Genomic DNA, 19899 nt, shown 5'->3' on the forward strand with positions numbered 1-19899 from the left:
TACAAATCCGGTTTCTCAGACTCAAAGTTTTCCTGTGCAATCTGGTCATATTGTATCAAACACTCGGCTCTACCTAGATATGCATCCCCTATAAGGGACTATTCACATTCACGGCAGAAATATGTGAAAATGTCCCAGACTAGCACATGATTTTATAGATGGTTCACAGTGCTGGTCATTAGTCATTGCCAGAAGACTACAACATCTGACAGCCAAGATTTGAATATCTCCATTCTTTAAACTATGCAGCCATAAATTAGACCCATTGATGCAACACTAATCTGACTGAGAAACAGATGATGCAAGTCAGAAAATAAAACAGGTCCTAAGACAATCTCCAACTAACAAAAGTGTATATAAAGTCCACACTAAATTGTACCAACTAGATTGCACAAGATCTACACATCTTCTCTGGTGCGCTAGCAAGGGTGCAATCAAAGGGGTAACGTACCATAATTGGTGGATCTCTTTCAAAATCTCCACCCATTGGCAAGAAGTTAAGCAATTATTCAAGGACATATTAGAAAAGAGAATTTGGTTACGCCTGTGGACTGCTATTCTAGGTATGCCCATTAATAGCCTCAGTAAAAACACCAATAAATTAGCAATATATATTATCCAGGCTGCTAAAAGCAACTCGTGCCTCTTCCTACACATGAAGTTAGGCACAGAATCCATATTGTAGTAGAAATGGAGATTACCCACTTTCTAAATTGACACAAGTCAACAAAACGCACCAGCTCTATGACCCCTGGTGTTCCTATAACTTGGAGAATAGAAGAGATTCTTAACACAAAAAGGTTACACCTTATACATGAGAAAGGTTTACAAATATCCTGATTCTAATTTATAATTGGATCGCTAGAATTTAGACATCTCAGAACTACCACCACCCTATCCCTCCATCCCTAGCCTTATTACCCCCTATTTCTTAATTCCTTCATTATTTCCCCCCCCCCCCCTCTCAGTACCTTATTTTTTTCTTTATAGTATTCTTTTAGAAAATTGATAAGGACAGAAGAAGCTACCAATGTTTGCATATTGAAAAATGTCAATCTGTTATGTTTGTACACAATTTATACATTTACATACTGGACATGTTCTCTTGAAATAAAATGATTTTTTAAACAAAATAGAGTCATGAAAAATAAAATATACCCCCTTTCATACATCAGGACATAATTCACATCCAGGAAGTACTCAGCCATAACATTTCATAAACATGACAAACACATAACAGACTCGTCACTATTTCAACAACAAAACAAAAAAAAGCCAAAGTGTGGTGTATAAAGTAAATGCACCCAATGAATGTACAGCTACTTTTAGCAATTACTTCAGGGAATTGCATTCTGAAGGAGTTTGTTTTACATTGTATTGAGCCTTAAGCTGGGTACACACTAATGCAATTATTGGGCCGATCACCCGATAAACTACCATTTATTCAGATATTGCAAGGGCGTACGCTCCCACGATCAATGATGGGACGATGTCGGGCAAATGTGTGTATGCACTCCCGACCAGCAACGTAGGCAGACCTCTAAAGAGTGTTTACAGTGGGACGATCTTGTCAGCAGATAAAGATCACAAATCTCAAGGTAAAATTGTGTACGCATGAATGTGCATGACCATTGGGACTTTCAGAAGTTCGTAAAATCGTTACAGAAGTTGTATTTGAAGTAAAATGCAATAGTGTGTACTCAATTTTACACTGCTTCAGTTCATTGATATTTTAGGGCATTTGTTTATGGACAGTTCTCAAAAGGTCTTGACAGCATTGAAGTGGAATTGAGGTCTCAGCTTGGCCATTTCAAAACCTTATTTCTTTTTAAGCCACTAACCTGTAAATTTGCTGTTAATTTTAGCATTAACAGCAAACATCCTATCGCCTAATCCAATTTCAGTCTATAATGGGTTCTCAGACTGATTGCAACACATTTTCATCTAGAAGACTGTGGTATAAAAAGCTCAAGCTGGATTAAATGATTGTGATTGGTTCAGGTTCTGTGGCAGAAAATTAAAACATTACCCCTGCACACTTAGCTTGACGACTGGTACAAGCTCCTAGTGGCTATACACGGTTTTGACAGAGGTGAAAACCACTTTGGAAACCAGAGGAAAGTCTTCCAGGAATCTAGCATTTTACTCAGATGCAACCCTAAAACAGAAATGTAACACATTTTTATCTCCTTGCTACAATTCTAGTCAAGCCATCTCTGGTCAGTCTTTCTGGTGATAGTAAATGTTACGGTTCATGACACCATGTTGACAGAGGCATGCAGATCCCTCTATGTAACTGTATCCACTTCCAAGACTTATTTGGGACTGGATAATTGTTAATTATGTCCAGATTTGTAAAAACACAGATATGAGGGTACACTTTTTTTATCCCATTCACTACAGTTATAGCATACAGGCAGAAATATAGAGAAGACAGGAGCATGACATACTTAACATTTTATTTAATATTGTGGTTTCTATTTATACACCACTGTCATTCTGCATGGCTATATATTCCGATATTATACCCAATATACCTTGATACCATATAGTATTTTTTTATCATGAATTTCAAAGAATGCAAAAGCCTTTTACAGTAGTTGGGACACTGCATGTTCATGACAGAAACAATGGTTCGTCGCTTCTCTGCAATATGCAGTTTCATCTTCCTACATTTAAAATGTCAACCAGCTATCTTTAATCAGTAAATCAGAAAGGTGTGTTACTTCTTTTAATGCATCTAATTATAGGAAACATGCACAACTGTACGATTTCTCCTAAATCGCATTCAAAGAGGTTAATGAGGGAGCTGCTCAGGAGACAGATTTGGCCGACTTAAATGTTAGGAGTAAATCCAGCCAGAAGGAATAGTTTTTCACCTCGGCAAAGCCATATTGCGCTGAAGTTAGCAGACAGATTTAGTGCTAGATTTACTAAGCTGCGGGTTTGAAAAAGTGGGGATGTTGCCTATAGCAACCAATCAGATTCTAGCTTTCATTTACTTAGTACCTTCTACAAAATGATAGCTAGAATCTGATTGGTTGCTACAGGCAACATCCCCACTTTTTCAAACCCGCAGCTTAGTAAATCTAGCCCTTAGAGTTTGGAGGGAGAAGCTTCCCAACAACTATAGAAAGAAAATAAAGCTACCCAGTAACAAACAAATCAAAACATTTCATTTTCACACCTTGCAGCGAAACATTGTTTGTCCAGGTGCAAATTTGCACTCTTTAGCTGGATTTGCTCCCAACTCTAGACCCATTGTATTCAGCAAATGAGAAAGCCAATTGAGCCAGCTCCAACACTCCACTATATCTCACACTCATTAATTATACTCTCCCATTACCTAGAAGTCACTCACTATAATTATACTTTAAAACCAGTGTGGGACTGTTAAATACCAATCCCAGTAAATCAAATATTTAAAAAAAAAAATCAAAACCAACAAAAACTTGTAATTTCACTTTCTAAATTATACAAGTCATACCAGATTTGTTTTGCCAACGATACAAAGTCAAACAGCACTGGCTACCTACACTTTGCACAAAAGACTAGCTACTTTACTATGTACATATAAAGATATAGGATTTAGTTGTGCCCTGGTATATAACATTTATATAAAAAACACTATTCTTTTCAGATATTTTATTGCAGAGTAACAGTACTGTATGACGCTTCATTCTAAACAAAATATGGCACAGTTCCTGTTTGAGTAAATAGATCATACGAACATTCAACTAGGGCAGAATAGGCAACATGCCAGCACCTAACTAGATTTACAAACACTAATATGTAAAGCAATAGGGCTATCTGTGCAAACTACATTACATAAATCCATATTAATTCACATTTCTAGAAATGTAACAATGAAAATAAACCCATCTTATTATATACTCCTTATAAATTATATTTAAAATGGCAGCAGCCACAAGGGTGAAGTATATCAGATATTTTGTCACATCCTAGTCTCCCTAGCTGTAAGATTAGATGTAACGTTTTACTTGCTTTCCTTTTTCTGTGTGTACCCCTGTCAAACTAAATTTTCTACTGTGAAGCTGACGACACACAATTAGGATTCCATCAGTTTGTGTCAGGCTGTCTACGCACTGACAATCTGAAGTATCTATACAAATGGTGGTACCAATACATTTCCTCCAAGGGATATTTTTGATGCACGCCTTTGGAACTTATGTATCATCTAAAGTTCCTTGGAACATTGAGAGTGCCATTTTTGTATTATGCATTTGTACATTGCACATTACAGATTTGGTAGTGACCACCACACATCTTTTCATTTTCACCTATTATTTTATCTTAGTGACATCAAAATTATTCCAACAAGCATTTATTTATCCAGTTGTAATTGCTTGCTGTGACCGTTTTGGTTTCATTACGTTTTGTTTTGGGCATGCAGATCCAATTATACCATCTGTTTTTGTAGATCTCTCCATTATATTTCAGACAGAGGGTCCGGCTCATTAAGAATGCAAAAAAAAATAATAAAAAAAAAAAAAAAATAGATTTGCTCCTGGACAAATCATGTTACATTACAAGTGGTGCAATGCCATCATCTGCACCCAACATTAGCTACAGGCAGATTCTAGAGAGGACAGAGGTTCTCATCTACAGGCAGCTTTGAAAACAACTTTTGTTTCTTATTGTGGTCAAGAGTCATAACAATGTTTACTTAAATTATTTTTACATTTGATGTTACCAGAATGATTAAAAGTGGAGCTATGTACAACATTTTAAATTGTCAGCAAGCCATTTAATATATACGTGAAAATTAAAAATTAGTATTTTGATTACAACAGTTCTACAGTGTATATACTGAGCAATGAATTATTGGATAAATGAAATGGTTTACTAAATTATACATGGGGTAGGATCTTAGAAGTCACAGAGGAGGTCCAAGGACCACATAAAGGCAGAGGCAGTAGGTTGAGTGCTTTTATTCCAAGGTCACTTCTAATATCCATAAGGATTTACAGGGGTGCATAATTCCTTATAAAAAAAAAAGTTTAATATTTTAATGAGGTACTCAAAGCAACAATCATTTATATATAAGAAAGAGACAAATATTGGCGATACATATTGAAACATACACAGGTATTACTTGAAGCAAACTTGTCATCAGGTCCTTTAGCAGTTTTTGTTTTACTAGACAGAGTCTTGATCACCTTGGAGAATTTTTTTTTTTCCTGTGCACTATGGGGGAAATTCAGTTGTGAGAGTAGTCCCAACAGAGCATTGCGTGATGTGTGCCTGTGCACATTCTGGCTATTAAAGCATCTAAAAATCTGCTGCTCTTTAGAAATAAAAGTCAGCAATATTTTAGTACCCAATCATCCTGTGGAGTCTCATCATGCAAGGCTCTGACTGGAACTGAATCCCCCCTATGCTGGATAGACTTCCCTCAAGACCACAGAGGAGTATAACTGACATGCAAACTAACCCAGCCTGAGCAATCTTGCTTGTCAGCCCAACTCTGCCTCCAAGCTGAGCTGCCAGGGTGTACTTGCTCGCTTCTGGCCCTGGTGACTGGAGTTACAGGAGAACCCTGTTTTGTAGTCTGCACTTAGGGGGAGGTGCCAGCAGGATACTGGGTAATATTAATTCACCCAACACCCATCCACCTGGACGTCACTGGCTGACAGAACCCAGAGAGCTTCCCAAGTTGGTCTCCTTGCTGTAGCATTGTACTTGCTAATGCTATTGTGGATCATGTGACTTCCGTTGGGGCCTGGGACTTGTCTCCTATGAACTGCTCTGATATCTGCTTGTTCAGTGAAGCGTGGCCCTCGCTCTGTATGGCTGCACTGAGAGAGTTGCTGCGCCACCCTACACAGTCACATGATCAGTAGTCACCATCCTGTAACAAGGAAACTGGCAGGCAAGGTGGATAAGTGGTATAATCTGCATATGCTGAAGTCAGAAGTCACTATTTAAAACTAGTATTACTTACGAAAAGCTAAAAATGCACAATGTGAATTGAGGCACAAAATAAATAAAGGAACTTCTGTAATCATACAAGTCAGTGACTTGGGATATAGAATGGACTTTGATATATAGCAATTAATTTATGAATGATTGTCTAAATAAACAGAGCTGTGCTCATTATCAACAAGAAAGAACAGCCCTTACAATCTACAACATTGTTTTGGGAGGAGCTTAGGGTTAGAGTTCTACTTTAAAGCTTCAATTTCCAGTCCTGGTTTAAAAAAAATAAAAAAAAAATTGCCAGGTGGCATTAGAGGTAGCCGAGTGGGGGAAGTTGTAATACCTTGCAATAATATTTTAAAAAGTTGGACATTATTGCACACACCTGTCAGGACTGGTCAGATTGGTGGTCAGTGGTCTAACACATAGTGCCTGTTAAATCAGGAGAAACAATGGTTTATTCTATTATAATAGGACTGTTGGACTCCAAGAGCCGGATGGCAAGTAAACAGCCAGGTGGAGCACTTGGGAAATAGGTGCTGGTGAGATATATATAGAAATGTAGGAGAAGCCAATTTATTCCCTAATCCCAATTCTATTCTGGTATAAACTCTGCTCTTTTGTAGCTGTAAATCTCAGCTAAAAATCCACCAGCTCCAAATGAGGAGCTCTGGGACACAGTCTATGTGTCATTTGCATTGATTTGATCAATGCAAACAATTTTTATATGTTTTTAGAAGGTGTGCAATCAGCTAAATGTGTGTACTTTATAAAGCCTAATGAAAACCACCATCGTGGAAAAAAATTAAAAATATATATAAAAATACAGTGCATTTGCTAGACAAAAAAAATACATATGAGAGATGCATGTTGCAGGGACACACCAGTGTCCATTCAACATTGCAATAAGAATTTTTATAAGCTATATAGAGATGTGGTAGTTACAAGGGGCATACAATGACCTTCATACACATCAACTAGATGAACAAATGAATATATCAATACATGCACTATAATAAAATATATTTTACTGGCAATGATGCCGAGGGCCTTGATCTATTTTTGAATAGTGTGTACAAATATATATCTTTTATATAAATAAGTCACACATAGGATATTAACAGCAATATGCTTCTTGAGCAGGTATGTTTGCTAGATAAACTACAGTGTTAAATATCCCAATTTGCAACTACTTCTAATACTATGTTCATTTGACTTTAAATATTGGATCACCATCAACACTAGTACAAGTGCGTTTGACCATAGGAAAACTAGAGCTAGGCCACAAGTGTTTGTATTTAGGTGAATTACCAAAATTTGCAAAACTAATAAGAGTGGGCAGCTGGTGAAACAGACACAATGCATTATATAGACACCATGTGCAATCAGATGTCACATCCTAGTAATTTACAGCCTAAATGGCAGAGGCCTGGGATGTCACATCTATGTAAAGTACAGACTCAATCATCATCCCCCACCAACATTTGCTCTTTTCATATACTGTGAAAAGCCTGCAAAATAGATCAGACAACATAGTATTCTTAGCAAAAGGTGTGGGAAAAGAGATAAGCACATTTATATTGTGGCTGTACAGGTACAAGCTGAGAATTACCAAAAAAACTGATTATTAATACAACACAAAACAATCTGCAAGTTGGTGCTGATTGCATTGGGTAGAGAATAGGTTTCATAAGAATGGTAGAAGGAATTGAGCAAAACCTAACAAATTAATAGAAAAGCCTTAACAACAGCTGACAGAGAATTGTGAAATTGACAAGATGAGGAGAGAGAAGCAGAAGAATTGACAAGGTGGGGGGAGCTTGATATCAGGAAACACAACCCAAAAAGAATTATAAATGGTGCAGAGCTTTCCCAGATGCCCTTCAAGCCACACGAGGACAAGACAATCTGAAAAAGCTAAACATGAGGAAAGCCTACAGTTTTTCATTTTGAAAATATATATGAAAAGATGTTCACATATAGTTAATGCCTTAAATTATATATTAATGGCCATACACTATACAAGTATGCACTACAAATCATGTATCTCTATAACATGGATAGAACCATGATAACTACAACTGGTCTATGTTGTAACCTGCATAATATAACATGAACACTGCATGTGTAGTAGAGTGTAAATTGTAAACATTCTTGCAGGTAACAACATACTGGTAATCTTCAAATAGTGGGGATAAAACTATACCCAGTACTTGCATGCTTCTAAATATGCACATTCATGAAATGGCCTATGCCATGTTATATACAGTACTGACAAGCATTCCTGCTCCTAGAGATGATAGGATGTAGGAAGGTGAGTGGGCATTGTGTGATACACAGTATTTCAATATAAAAGTCTAATTTGCCTTCACATACTGTATTAGTGTTAAGTCTGTGTCGTGCATGCAGATAGATGTTACAGATATACACAGGGGGAGGGCTTATTGCAGGAGATGACAATGCTAGTAATAAATAGTACTCATCCCAATTCACCTTGCAGAGCTGGAAATGTTCGGACTGGAGGTTCTCCGGGATGTCCACCTCCTTGATTCCAGGCTGGGATGAAGAAGACGATGAAGAGGAGGAGGAAGCGGCTGCCAGCACCTTCCTAATGTAAAATTTCTTCATGGTCACCGCTTCCCTTCTCTGCCTCTTGTTCCACCACCTTCTCCACCGCCACCACCACCTCCTCCTCCAGATCCCACTCTCCTCTCACCCCCCACCTTTCCTCTCCTCCTCCCTTCTCTCCTTTTCCCCTTTTTTGTGTGTTGCTGTGGCTGATGGGCAGCCCACACACAGGAGGGTCCTGGCCCCTGGGGCTGGGGGGGAAGAGGGAGGGGGTGCTGCAGGTGATCTGTGCTGGAGAGGAGGGACAGCTACAGATAACAAGCTGGTGAAGCAAAGGGTGGACTGGATCTCTTAAGGGGTTATCGTGTTGTCCAAACGAGAAAACCGCTCACTCAGCCAAAGATACTAAAAACAGGAAAAATATCTAAATAAAGGAGCAACAAGGAAGATGGATTAGAAGGAAATAAATCCACGGATAGTTCTTTTAATGCATAAATCCGATTGCTTGGCAGCTTCTCTCTCTGGGGTGAGAGGAGACATGCGAGTGCCCCTCTTTACCCAGGTTGAGTGTACAGATGTACCAGTCTGGGTATTTGTATATGAGTATCCCTGTCTCTTGCCTATGCTGCACTGGAAATGACAGCAGCCAGCCACAAGCTCCTCTTCCCTCCCCTTCCTTCCTCTCTCTGCTCCGTTTATACCCCTCCCCTTCCCTCCTTGTCACATTTTCCTGTTTCTCAATCCTTTAGACTCCATGTTAAGCACAGACGTTTATATTTTATCATTTAATGACCTTCTCCGGTGCAATGATTAGACCATGACACTGTCTATGGGCTTGTTGCTGCAGTTCTTTCCGTGTCACTGACGTCTGCTCAGCTACACCTGACTGACTGTGTTCAGCCTGTCCCCCTGTCACAGAGATACCCGCCTACACTAGGTCCTCCTTATGCCTTGTACCGTCTTTATTACGGCTGTCTCTCTTCTCTACACGAATATATTTTTGTTTTATATTATGTCACATTTGTATTTACTATTTGTTACCACAGATATCGGTAGCTAGCCAGGTGTGCAGTGTGGATATACCGTGTTTCCCTCATATAGCGAAGTGTATAGTTGCCCATGTTTTAGGACCTGACAGTATCTTGTAAATCAAACTGGAAGGTGTAGTTGCAGAACACCTGGAGAGCCACTGGTTTGCTTAGTTTGTTGTCCATATGTTGTAGAACTACAAATCCCAGCATGGCTTGCGAGATTCTGACCGGTCAGGAACTTGATTGCAGTATGTCTTCCAGCTGTAGTGGAACTGTAGGTCATGCTGGGACTTGTAGAGTAATTCACATGCCAAACGGAGACAGGGATTATCGTGACATACTGGGATTAGGTAAAAGCCGGTACTGCCAGAATAAATTAGCTTCCTACACCGCTCTCTGCTGCTTGGGGTATTGAGTGAAGCTTGCAGTGTTTTCTCTCCCTGTATAGGGCATTCTGTTCTGCTACACAGATACAGTATGTTCACTGTAATGTGTATAGCGCTTATATATATATATATATATATATATATATATATATATATATATATATGATAGATAGAATGGATAGCGACAATATCTATCTATCTGCTTGAATGCAGCTCTGAGTACCTTACCCATCCATTCCGAGTGCTGGAATGGGGGTCTGAGTTACTGAACCATACATTTTGTGCGGAAGAATGTGTCTGCGAGTACCTTAACCATCTAGTCCTGCTGCCAGAATTGGGCTCAGAGTACCCCGACCATCCATTTCGTCTGCCAGAATGGGGCTCAGAGAGCCCTAACCATTCATTCCGGCTGCCTGAATGGGGCTCAGAGTACCCTAACCGTCTATTCCTTTGAGGACCTTAGTCATACATTCTGGGTGCCGGAATGGATCTCTGAGTACATTAAGCAACCATTTTGGCTGCTGAAATGGATGTCCAAGTACCTTAGTCATCCATTCCGGGTGCCGGAATGAATGCCCGAGTACCTTAGCCATCCATTCTGGGTGCTGAAAAGGATGCTTAATGTACTCAAACATCCATTCCAGCAGCTGGAATAGGCTAAGGTACCCAGAGACCCATTCCAGCAGCCGGAATAGACAGTTAAGAGTTAAGGTCCTCAGAACCCCATTCCGGCAGCTGGAATGGATGGTTAGGGTACTTTGAGCCCCATTCCAGCTGCCAGAATGAAGATATATATATATATATATATATATATATATATATATATATATATATATATATATATGTGTGTGTCTAGAATTACATTATCAATGTAAACTATGAAATAGTTGTGCCAAAGATAGGACATATATATATTAGAAACACTACACACAAAGCAAAGAACATATCTGTGTAGCAGTGTTTCAGAAACACAGTCCTCAAGTACCCCCTAACAGTGCATGATTACAATATCTGTGTGCAGGAGCACAGGTGTATTCATTACTGACTAACACATTTTGAAAGATCCACAGGTGGTATAATTATTGAGGACTGGGTTTGGGAAACATTGGTGAAGCAGAACAGAATAACACGAACAAGGCTATCTTTGTGGGCTACAAAAGGATGACTTGAAAATCAGTTTTCATTGAATATATTTGCTGAATCAAACTTGGAAAAATGAATTGAAGGAACACTAAAAATTAAAAAGATAAACTTAAAATAAAAGATGTTCCGAAGAGAATAAAATGTTACATCAATTTGAGAGCATTGATTGCAGACAAGCATGCCTAGTAAGTAATGAGTACCCAGGTTCCACAGACTTGGGAATCACAGTATATCCCATTGGTTGTCCTCAAGGTATAATTGTAATTTAAATCAATCAAAATGTAGTACAAATGCTTGGCCGGAAACAGATTTAAAAACACAATACTGAGTCAGGTGGGCCAAAAAGTTCTGAAGCATCAATATTTTATACCTGTTTCTTTTTAAAGAATTTATATCTCTTTCCTACCATTGGGGGTACACTGTGGTACATTGGGGTATAGTAGGTAGGGGCCTGATTCAAAAAGGATCTTAAATGAAGAGGTATCTTATTTCAGTCTCCTGGACAAAAACATGTTACAATGCAAGGGGTGCAAACTAGTTTTCTGTTTTGCACATAAGTTAAATACTAACTGATTTTTCATGTAGTACACAAGTATTTGTGTGCTACATGAAAAAACAGTCAGTATTTAACTTATGTGCAAAACAGAAAACTAGTAAGATACCTCTTCATTTAAGATCCTTAATGAATAAGGCCCTAGGAGTTTAAGCACTTACACACTTGTTTAATACCCACCCAGTACTATGCCCCTCCTCTCTGTCAGCAACCTCATTTTTCTGTAAGTGCCTAGAGAGTACAGTGCACTTTTGTATGGGCTCCTTTTCCAGATCCACAGCGGTACATGATGCTTCCCTTTCATTGCCTTCTACACACACAGAGGCAGCGCAGTCCTACCTGTGCATCTTCTTGGGCTGAGGCAGCATTGCTAGTATCCTATATCGAACCTGCCCAGGACTGGGCATGTTTGCTTACCATCTCCCAGAGAGGTAAACGCATAATTTGTGACACCTTTGAGGGCCATGGTCTGGATTCCAAACACTCCTCAGCCGAGGACGGCGAGTTGAGTTTCGCCCTAGAAGAAGAGGAGGCCGTTAACTCATCCTCATCTGCATATAATATGGATAATCTCATCCTAGGGGTTAAATACTCTTTAGGCTTTACAGAGCCTGAGTCCGTGGATCCCTCAGCTTTCTCTCTCTTTAAGAGACCTAAGACGCAGGTGGTTTGTTTCAGATGCCTGGTTGATTCAGATCCCTCTACCCTCTTCCGGCAGACGAGTTAGCTAAGTGGGAACCCATAGAGTGGATACCCCTGTTGCTCACCTATCCACTACTTCAGTTATCCCTACGCAGAGCAGGGTCTCTGTGAGATACCCTACCGACACATAGTGTGACCTGGTTCTCCGCTCCACTAACGTGGTTTCAGGTAGTCTTTATTAACCCTGGCCACAGCCTGGGTTAATAAAGACAATCAGCTGTGGTCAGAGCAGTTGGTGAAGGGCTTGTCACCTGGAAAACTGTGTTGCTTTTGTCCGTTGCTTCAACTCACCGGGTTTCGGAGTTCGGGGCGTTGTGCTTTAATTCCCCATTTTTGGTATTCCACGATGACAGGGTGGTGCTCTGCACTAAACTCTTATTTGTTCCAAAGGTAGTGTCCCTGTTCCATTTTATTCAGGAGATTGTGGTTCCTGCATTCCGTCCTTCTTCCACAACTTAACATGACTCCTTGCAGTTGTTGAACGTTGTCCACACCCTTTGGTGTTATATTGATGACAAGCCATCTGTTCGTAGGACGAATGATCTCTTCATCCTTTATGACGCACACTACAGAGGGTGGCCTGCTTCTAAGCAGTCTATTGCTCGATGGATAGCATCCACCATTCGTTTAGCGTATGTGAAGGCCTCTCGCTCTGTCCCAGAGGCTTTGAGGGCTCACTCCACCAGGGTTGTTGGCAGTTCTTGGGTGGCACGTCATGGTGCTTCGGCAGAGCAGTTGTGCAGGGCGGCAACGTGGTTGTCTGTCAATACTTTTTCCAGATTCTATCAATTGCAAGGCTTCACATCCGTGGATGCGAGTTTTGGTCGCAAAGTGTTGCGTGCAGCCATTTCAGAGCAATACCTCCCTTAGGGGCAGCTTTGGTATGTCCTCAATGTACCGCAGTGTCCTCTATTGGTAGGAAAGAGAAAGGAGGATTTCTACTCACTGGAAAATCTATTTCTATGACACAATTGGGGAACACTGTGCACCCTCCCTTTACTCTGCAATTTGATTGATTTGTGTTTTCGTTTGCCTTGAGGTCCTTTCTTCTAGGCTTGGTTATGCAAAACTGAGGTTGCTGCCAGATAGTTGGGGTATAGTAGGGGAGGAGTGTGTGTGTGTGTGTGTGTGTTAAAAGTGTATAAGTGCCTAAACTCTTAGAACACCTACTATACCCCAATGTACCGCAGTGTCCCCAAATGGAGTCAGAGAAACAGATTTTATTTTAATACTATTTATGTGAAAAGTTTGAAATACGATGTACTGGGTTTAGTTATAGAGGAAAGAGTGACATTACCATTTTGATAACTGCGGAAACAACATTTTGGTCCTTTATCAAACAATAAATTACCTAAAGTTGTCAGTGCAGTTTGGTAATACACCGTTAATGCAGATTACAAGGTGGTACTGTCAATCTTTTCCTCTATGTCATTATGTTGGATATTTCCTTGCTTATACAACATATTTTCCCAGAGCAAGCAGCTTATGGGGCTTTAGCCATTTAAAACCAGACAAGATCCATCTGACATTACCATGAGTTAGCTGTTCACCTCTAACTGCAGCACACTGCCATTGTAATACAATGGAGAGGACGGTGCTAATGCATAGCAATCAAGTGCGTCATTTGTAGTTTGGGGGACACCAGATTGCGCAATATGCCCTAAAGAAATAGCTCCATCTTTATGCACAAGCCAACAGCACCATACTGACTCGGACACAACAAAATCTATGGAGGGTGGGAGGGGGGACGGGCATTTATCAAAAATAGAAAATGTTTGTAGTTTTGTCACTTTCTCTTCACATCAGTTCCTACCCCAGTGGAGCGCACACACGCGCACACACACACACCCCGATTAAGGGTACCAGCTGCCCTAGGCTATTACCGCCGCAGCGCCCCCCCAATATAAGCATATAGGAATACTCCTGAATATGTATATTCAGGAGAATTCGCCAGCATTCAAATTTAGACAGTGCATTCTCTCTTACCTGTTCTTGCTCTTCTCTATTACCTGTTCTTGCAGCTTTATTGTCTTCTAGTTGGCTTCTGGAAAGTCTGGGTCCTGTTTTGAAAATATGCAGCAATTGTATTATAATGCTAAATGTCAACAAATCCTGAATGATTAGGCTCCAAAATACAACAGTCCATTGTGGCCAGATAAAACTACCCCATAGCACAGGCATATGTAGGCAATAAAATATATGAAAATTGTTGTCAAAGAGCTATAATCAAATATAAACCTCTACCAGCCCCACCTGACTAATATTTAGCATTCTAATGACGCTAGAGACCACAGAGACCATCCTCATACCTGCCATACAATACAAAGATTATGCCCCCCCAAAACTGCTCTAGTTGTTTAAATAGTTCTCTTAACCATTTCATCAGCCCCGATCAGCCACATCACCTGCCCCCTTAGCATTGTTATCTGCCCCCATTAGCCTCTTCACCTGCCTCATTAGCCTCTTCACCTGCTCCCTTTAGCATTGTTATCTGCCCCCATTAGCCTCTTCACCTGCCCCCTTAGCATTGTTATCTGCCCCATTAGCCTCTACACCTGCCCACTTTAGCATTATCTGTCCCTATTAGCCTCTTCACTTGCCCCCTTAGCATTGTTATCTGCCCCATTAGCCTCTTCACCTGCCCCCTTAGCATTGTTATCTGCCCCATTAGCCTCTTCACCTGCCCCCTTAGCATTGTTATATGCCCCCATTAGCCTCTTCACCTGCCCCCTTAGCATTGTTATCTGCCCCATTAGCCTCTACACCTGCCCCCTTAGCATTGTTATCTGCCTCATTAGCCTCTTCACCTGCCCACTTTAGCATTATCTGCCCCTATTAGCCTCTTCACTTGCCCCCTTAGCATTGTTATCTGCCCCCATTAGCCTCTTCACCTGCCCCCTTAGCATTGTTATCTGCCCCATTAGCCTCTTCACCTGCCCCCTTAGCATTGTTCTCTGCCCCCATTAGCCTCTTCACCTGCCCCCTTAGCATTGTTCTCTGCCCCCATTAACCTCTTCACCTGCCCCATTAGCATTGTTATAAGCCCCATTAACCTCTTCACCTGCCCCCTTAGCATTGTTATCTGCCCCCATTAGCCTCTTCACCTGCCCCCTTAGCATTGTTCTCTGCCGCCATTAGCCTCTTCATCTGCCCCCTTAGCATTGTTATCTGCCCCATTAGCCTCTTCACCTGCCCTCTTAGCATTGGTCTCTGCCCCCATTAGCCTCTTCACCTGCCCCTTAGCATTGTCATCTGCCCCATTAACCTCTTCACCTGCCCGCTTTAGCATTGTTACCAGCCCCTCTGCCCCCAGACATAAGGACTTACCTGTTCTTCCTGCACAGCAGTCTTCTCTCCAGCGCTATACATGACAGGCAGTCTGGCAGCGATTGTTGCTAGCTGCCTGTCAGGACGGCCGTGGGCACTTCTTACTGTGGTCACGTAAGATGTGGAAGTCCTGATCTCACGTGACCACAGTAAAAAGCTCCCGCGGCCGTTCTGACAGGCAGCTAGCAGATCAGGCCCTGCAAACACACACACACACACACAGCACACACACACACACACACAGCACACGTCCATTTTTATCAGAATCATTGAACCTACCAGTATGCTTTTGGACTGTGGTTTGGAAACGAGCATCTGGAGATAACCATAGAGGGAACATACAAACTCCACACAGATAGTATAACATTGTGGGAGAGATTCAATTCTGTGCACTGTGCCTCCACAACAGTCCACAGAGATATCTCATACTTACCTACTTTCTTCAGCTCTCTTCCGGGAGCCAGCCAGTGGAGGGGGGCGTGAGGGGGCGGGGCGGCCAAAATCGCGTCATTTAGGCCCCGCCCCCTGTGACGTCATGACGCAAATTGCGTCATTTGACAGCGGGGGGCGGGGCTAAACGCCGCGATTCATCGGGAATCGCGGCGTTTGGGATCTAATTCTGCCCACTTCACTAGGAAGTGGGCACTTCCTAGTGAAGTGGGCAGAATTCGGGAGATTGCCACACTCGCCCGGGAGTCCGGGAGACTCTCGCAAAATGCGGGAGTCTCCCGGACATTCCGGGAGAGTTGGCAAGTATGAGATATCTCGAGACATGAAATCGACGCCTCATTGAGGTGCAAGCAAAAATAAGCAAGATTTCAGTACCATATTAACCGGAACCGCGAACAACCGGACATCACAGTAATGTTCGATGGGACATTGCGCAGAACTGAATCTGTCCCAAATGGGCATAATTATGAAATGTGCAGTATGTACCACCAATGCACAGTGCAGTTGGAGCATATGAATTTTTGACATTTATGTTTTGATTTGAAAACAAGCTTTGCAAAACAACACTTTTTCCATCACATTTGTAATGTGATCCATTTACCCATATTTGCATCTATTGGGCATACAAACTATGAAGGCAATTATTCTGTTAAAATGTTTTTGGCAACGGACTGCTTTTTTGTGTTATGCTAAGGGATTTTTTTTTACAAGGAAACAAATCAAAGGACAGCAGTTGACTGAGGAAATTTTGAGTTAGTTAACATAATTTGCTTATTGATAAAGTATGTTCCTTGTAATGAAAAATTATATAGTACCCTCTATATAGTTGATCATAGTGTGAGGTCTTTTCTAATAAGTGGAACAGAAATAACATCACACATTTGTCATACATTTAGATCAAGTGTGTATTCCGTGCCTTGCATTCTGTACAATAGTGCTTTATGACATCACATTATCTGTGCACTACAAATGTATCCAAGACGGGACGAGATGTCTCCTTTTTTTTTAAAGGATTACAATCATAGACTATAGGTAATCCAAGACTAAGCATTAGTTGCTTAAAAATTAACCATATCTTAAAGATAAGTTCACTTTTGACCTAATAGAGCCAAAAGAGTGCAATTTGTAAAAGGAGGTGCTAATTAAGTTCTCATTTTTTCCGGGCAGATAGTGGCGAGGGGTATGAGAGTTGGCAGAGGAGTGGATGCCACTCCCCTTCAACCCAAAGGAAAGATGTTTTGGCTGCTAGAGAGTTTATGTAAAGTTATGAAAGCAATTTTATTTACAAATGGTCTCAGTCAATCTATTAAGTCTAGTTTAGCAGAGAAAAAAAACCCACGAAGGACTTATTTTTTAACACAAATAAATGCCTATAAAATAGTGACAATGGGTCTGATTCATTAAGGATCTTAACTTAAGAAACTTCTTATTTCAGTCTCCTGGACAAAACCATGTTACAATCCAAGGGGTGCAAATTAGTTTTCTGTTTTGCACATAAGTTAAATACTGACTGTTTTTTCATGTAGCACACAAATATCAACTTTAAATTTCAGTGTACAAATAAGCTATCAAGTATTTGTGTGCTGCATGAAAAAACAGTCTGTATTTAACTTATGTGCAAAACAGAAAACTAATTTGCACCACTTGCATTGTAACATGGTTTTGTCCAGGAGACTGAAATAAGAAGTTTCTCAAGTTAAGATCCTTAATGAATCAGGCCCCATGGGTGTATTGCACCAGACTACATATCTTACACACTAATATGTAATTTAAATAGAAAAGGTGTTGTAATGGTCTCTCTGATTGGTGCTTATTGCTGTGCTAGATGATCCAATAAATAGCGCTACATCTGTAGTTAGAAAGTGCATAACATATTAGCTAGAGAACCACAGGTGTTATGGGCTTGGACTAAGACAATAAAAGCATCGTTGCCAACTTTCTATTGTCCTCTGGGAGGAACGGGTGTGTGATGGGAAGCTGGAAGGGGGCGTGGCACGGTTATTCGTGCCATTTTGGCCCCATCCCCACAACAAAATCGCAATTGTCGCAGGGGCAGGTCCAAAATGGCAAATCCTGTCATTAAGGCTTGCGGGAGAATTGCTTGCTCTCACGGGAGTCCAGTAGACCTACCCGGAATTCGGGAGCCTACTGGACATTCCGGTAGAGTGGGCAAGGATGCATAACTGTTCCATCATGGACATCTTGTTAATACACCACAAGACAGCTAGGCAGGATAACACTTACTCCACTTGGAGACGACATGTAGTCTAAAGCTGACCAATCACAATTGGCCCGGTGTAGCAACATAACAAACATAATGTCAGATAATGATTGGATCAAAAGCAATAGGATTATTATTGGACATGGCAGGAAATGAAGATGACTGCTATTGACCTGTGAGTGCAGTCATTTCCTCACTTTGTAAATAGGCAGCAATAGAACTGCAAGCGATTTGATGGGCTAGACATAAGGCCAAATTAAAAGATGATCCTGTCACCTTTACACCTATGTTTATAAATCATAAGCAATATAAACAATCTTTTTCCCCAACTCCTGTATAAATGTTAGGTCATTTACAAGCTACATAAATTCAGGCCTGCAGTGCATATGTCATTTTGTGACATTGAGAGCCTGTTTTTGCACTAATGTGCCTGTATGTTGTTATTGTCTTTTATTTCTAAGGTGCCAACATTACTCCATGTTGTACATTCAGGGGATCAAAATATAAACGCATTACATACAATGTAACAGCAATATTAATGCAGCAATTGGTGACTTGCAGCTTTGTGCAGTTTCTTTTAGTGTGGTATGGTTGGAAAGAGTTTAGAGTAGAGATAGGCGGGCTCGGTTCCCCGAGATCCGAACCCACCCGAACTTTGCCTATCTGAGTACTGAGCCGAGACTCTCCCGCCCGTTCGGAATCGAAATCGAGGCAAAACGTCATTGTGACGTCGTCGGATCTCGGGGCTCGGTTTTCGCGATATTTGAAATGCATAAATACCCGCCTCCACAGCAATCCATCGCCAAAAGACACGGGGAGAGAGCAGGGTTAGGTCACAGGCTGTATTAGAGCAGGGACAAAGCAATAATTGTATACCTTATTCTTTCAATTATTATTGCAATTCTGCTACCAATTCTATTAGCAATTGTTAGAGGAGGATAGAGGAGGCATTTTTTTCAATATTTTGCACTACAAGTGCTTTGGGGTGTCCCATATTCTCCAGTGTGAAACACTAATTTTTCTGGCTGCAAAAAGTCATATTTAGCAGTAGTATCTGTAGAATATTTTGTACGTCAAGTGCTTTGGCGTGTCCCATATTCCCCAGTGTGAAACACTAATTTTTCTGGCTGTTAAAAGTCATATCTAGCAGCAGTATCTATAGAATATTTTGCACGCCAAGTGCTTTGGGGTGTTCCATATTCCCCAGTGTGAAACAATAATTTTTCTGGCTGTAAAAAGTCATATCTAGCAGCAGTATCTATAGAATATTTTGCACTACAAGTGCTTTGGCCTCATTAAAATGGATTCAAAGCAGTCCACATATGAGCAGGATCAGCAAGCAGGTGCTGGCACCAGTCCTGATGGTAGTGTTCCCAGTACGTAATCTGGTAAAGCCTATGTAAAAGTACATAGTCTTTTTAAGTCAGGGAAAAAAACACACACAAAAAAATGTAACCGTGTTGAAGAGAAAAAGAGCAGTAACTCATGAAAAGTTAAATGGGGAGAAAAATAAAATTGCCAACATGCCATTCTATACACGCAGTGGCAAAGAAAGAATGAGGCCTTCACCTTTCTCTA

At 40.8% G+C, this 19899-nt stretch overlaps 1 protein-coding gene across 5 annotated transcripts in view; it reads right to left on the minus strand.

Moving 5' to 3' along the window:
- Positions 1-9201, minus strand: part of STXBP5 (syntaxin binding protein 5) — a 248540-nt gene extending 239339 nt beyond the window's left edge. For 2 of the 5 annotated variants that reach the window (XM_075203588.1, XM_075203586.1), the window contains exon 1: positions 8434-9200. In XM_075203588.1, coding sequence (XP_075059689.1) covers positions 8434-8568 — 135 coding nt within the window. In that variant the 5' untranslated portion in view covers positions 8569-9200. Of the gene's footprint in view, positions 1-8433 lie in introns of all 5 variants that reach the window. The other 3 variants (XM_075203587.1, XM_075203590.1, XM_075203589.1) reach the window with 3 other exon arrangements.
- Between the last annotated feature and the right edge of the window lie 10698 nt (positions 9202-19899).

The sequence above is a fragment of the Mixophyes fleayi genome, chromosome 3, assembly GCF_038048845.1.
Source record: "Mixophyes fleayi isolate aMixFle1 chromosome 3, aMixFle1.hap1, whole genome shotgun sequence".
Taxonomy (NCBI): Eukaryota; Metazoa; Chordata; class Amphibia; order Anura; family Limnodynastidae; genus Mixophyes; species Mixophyes fleayi.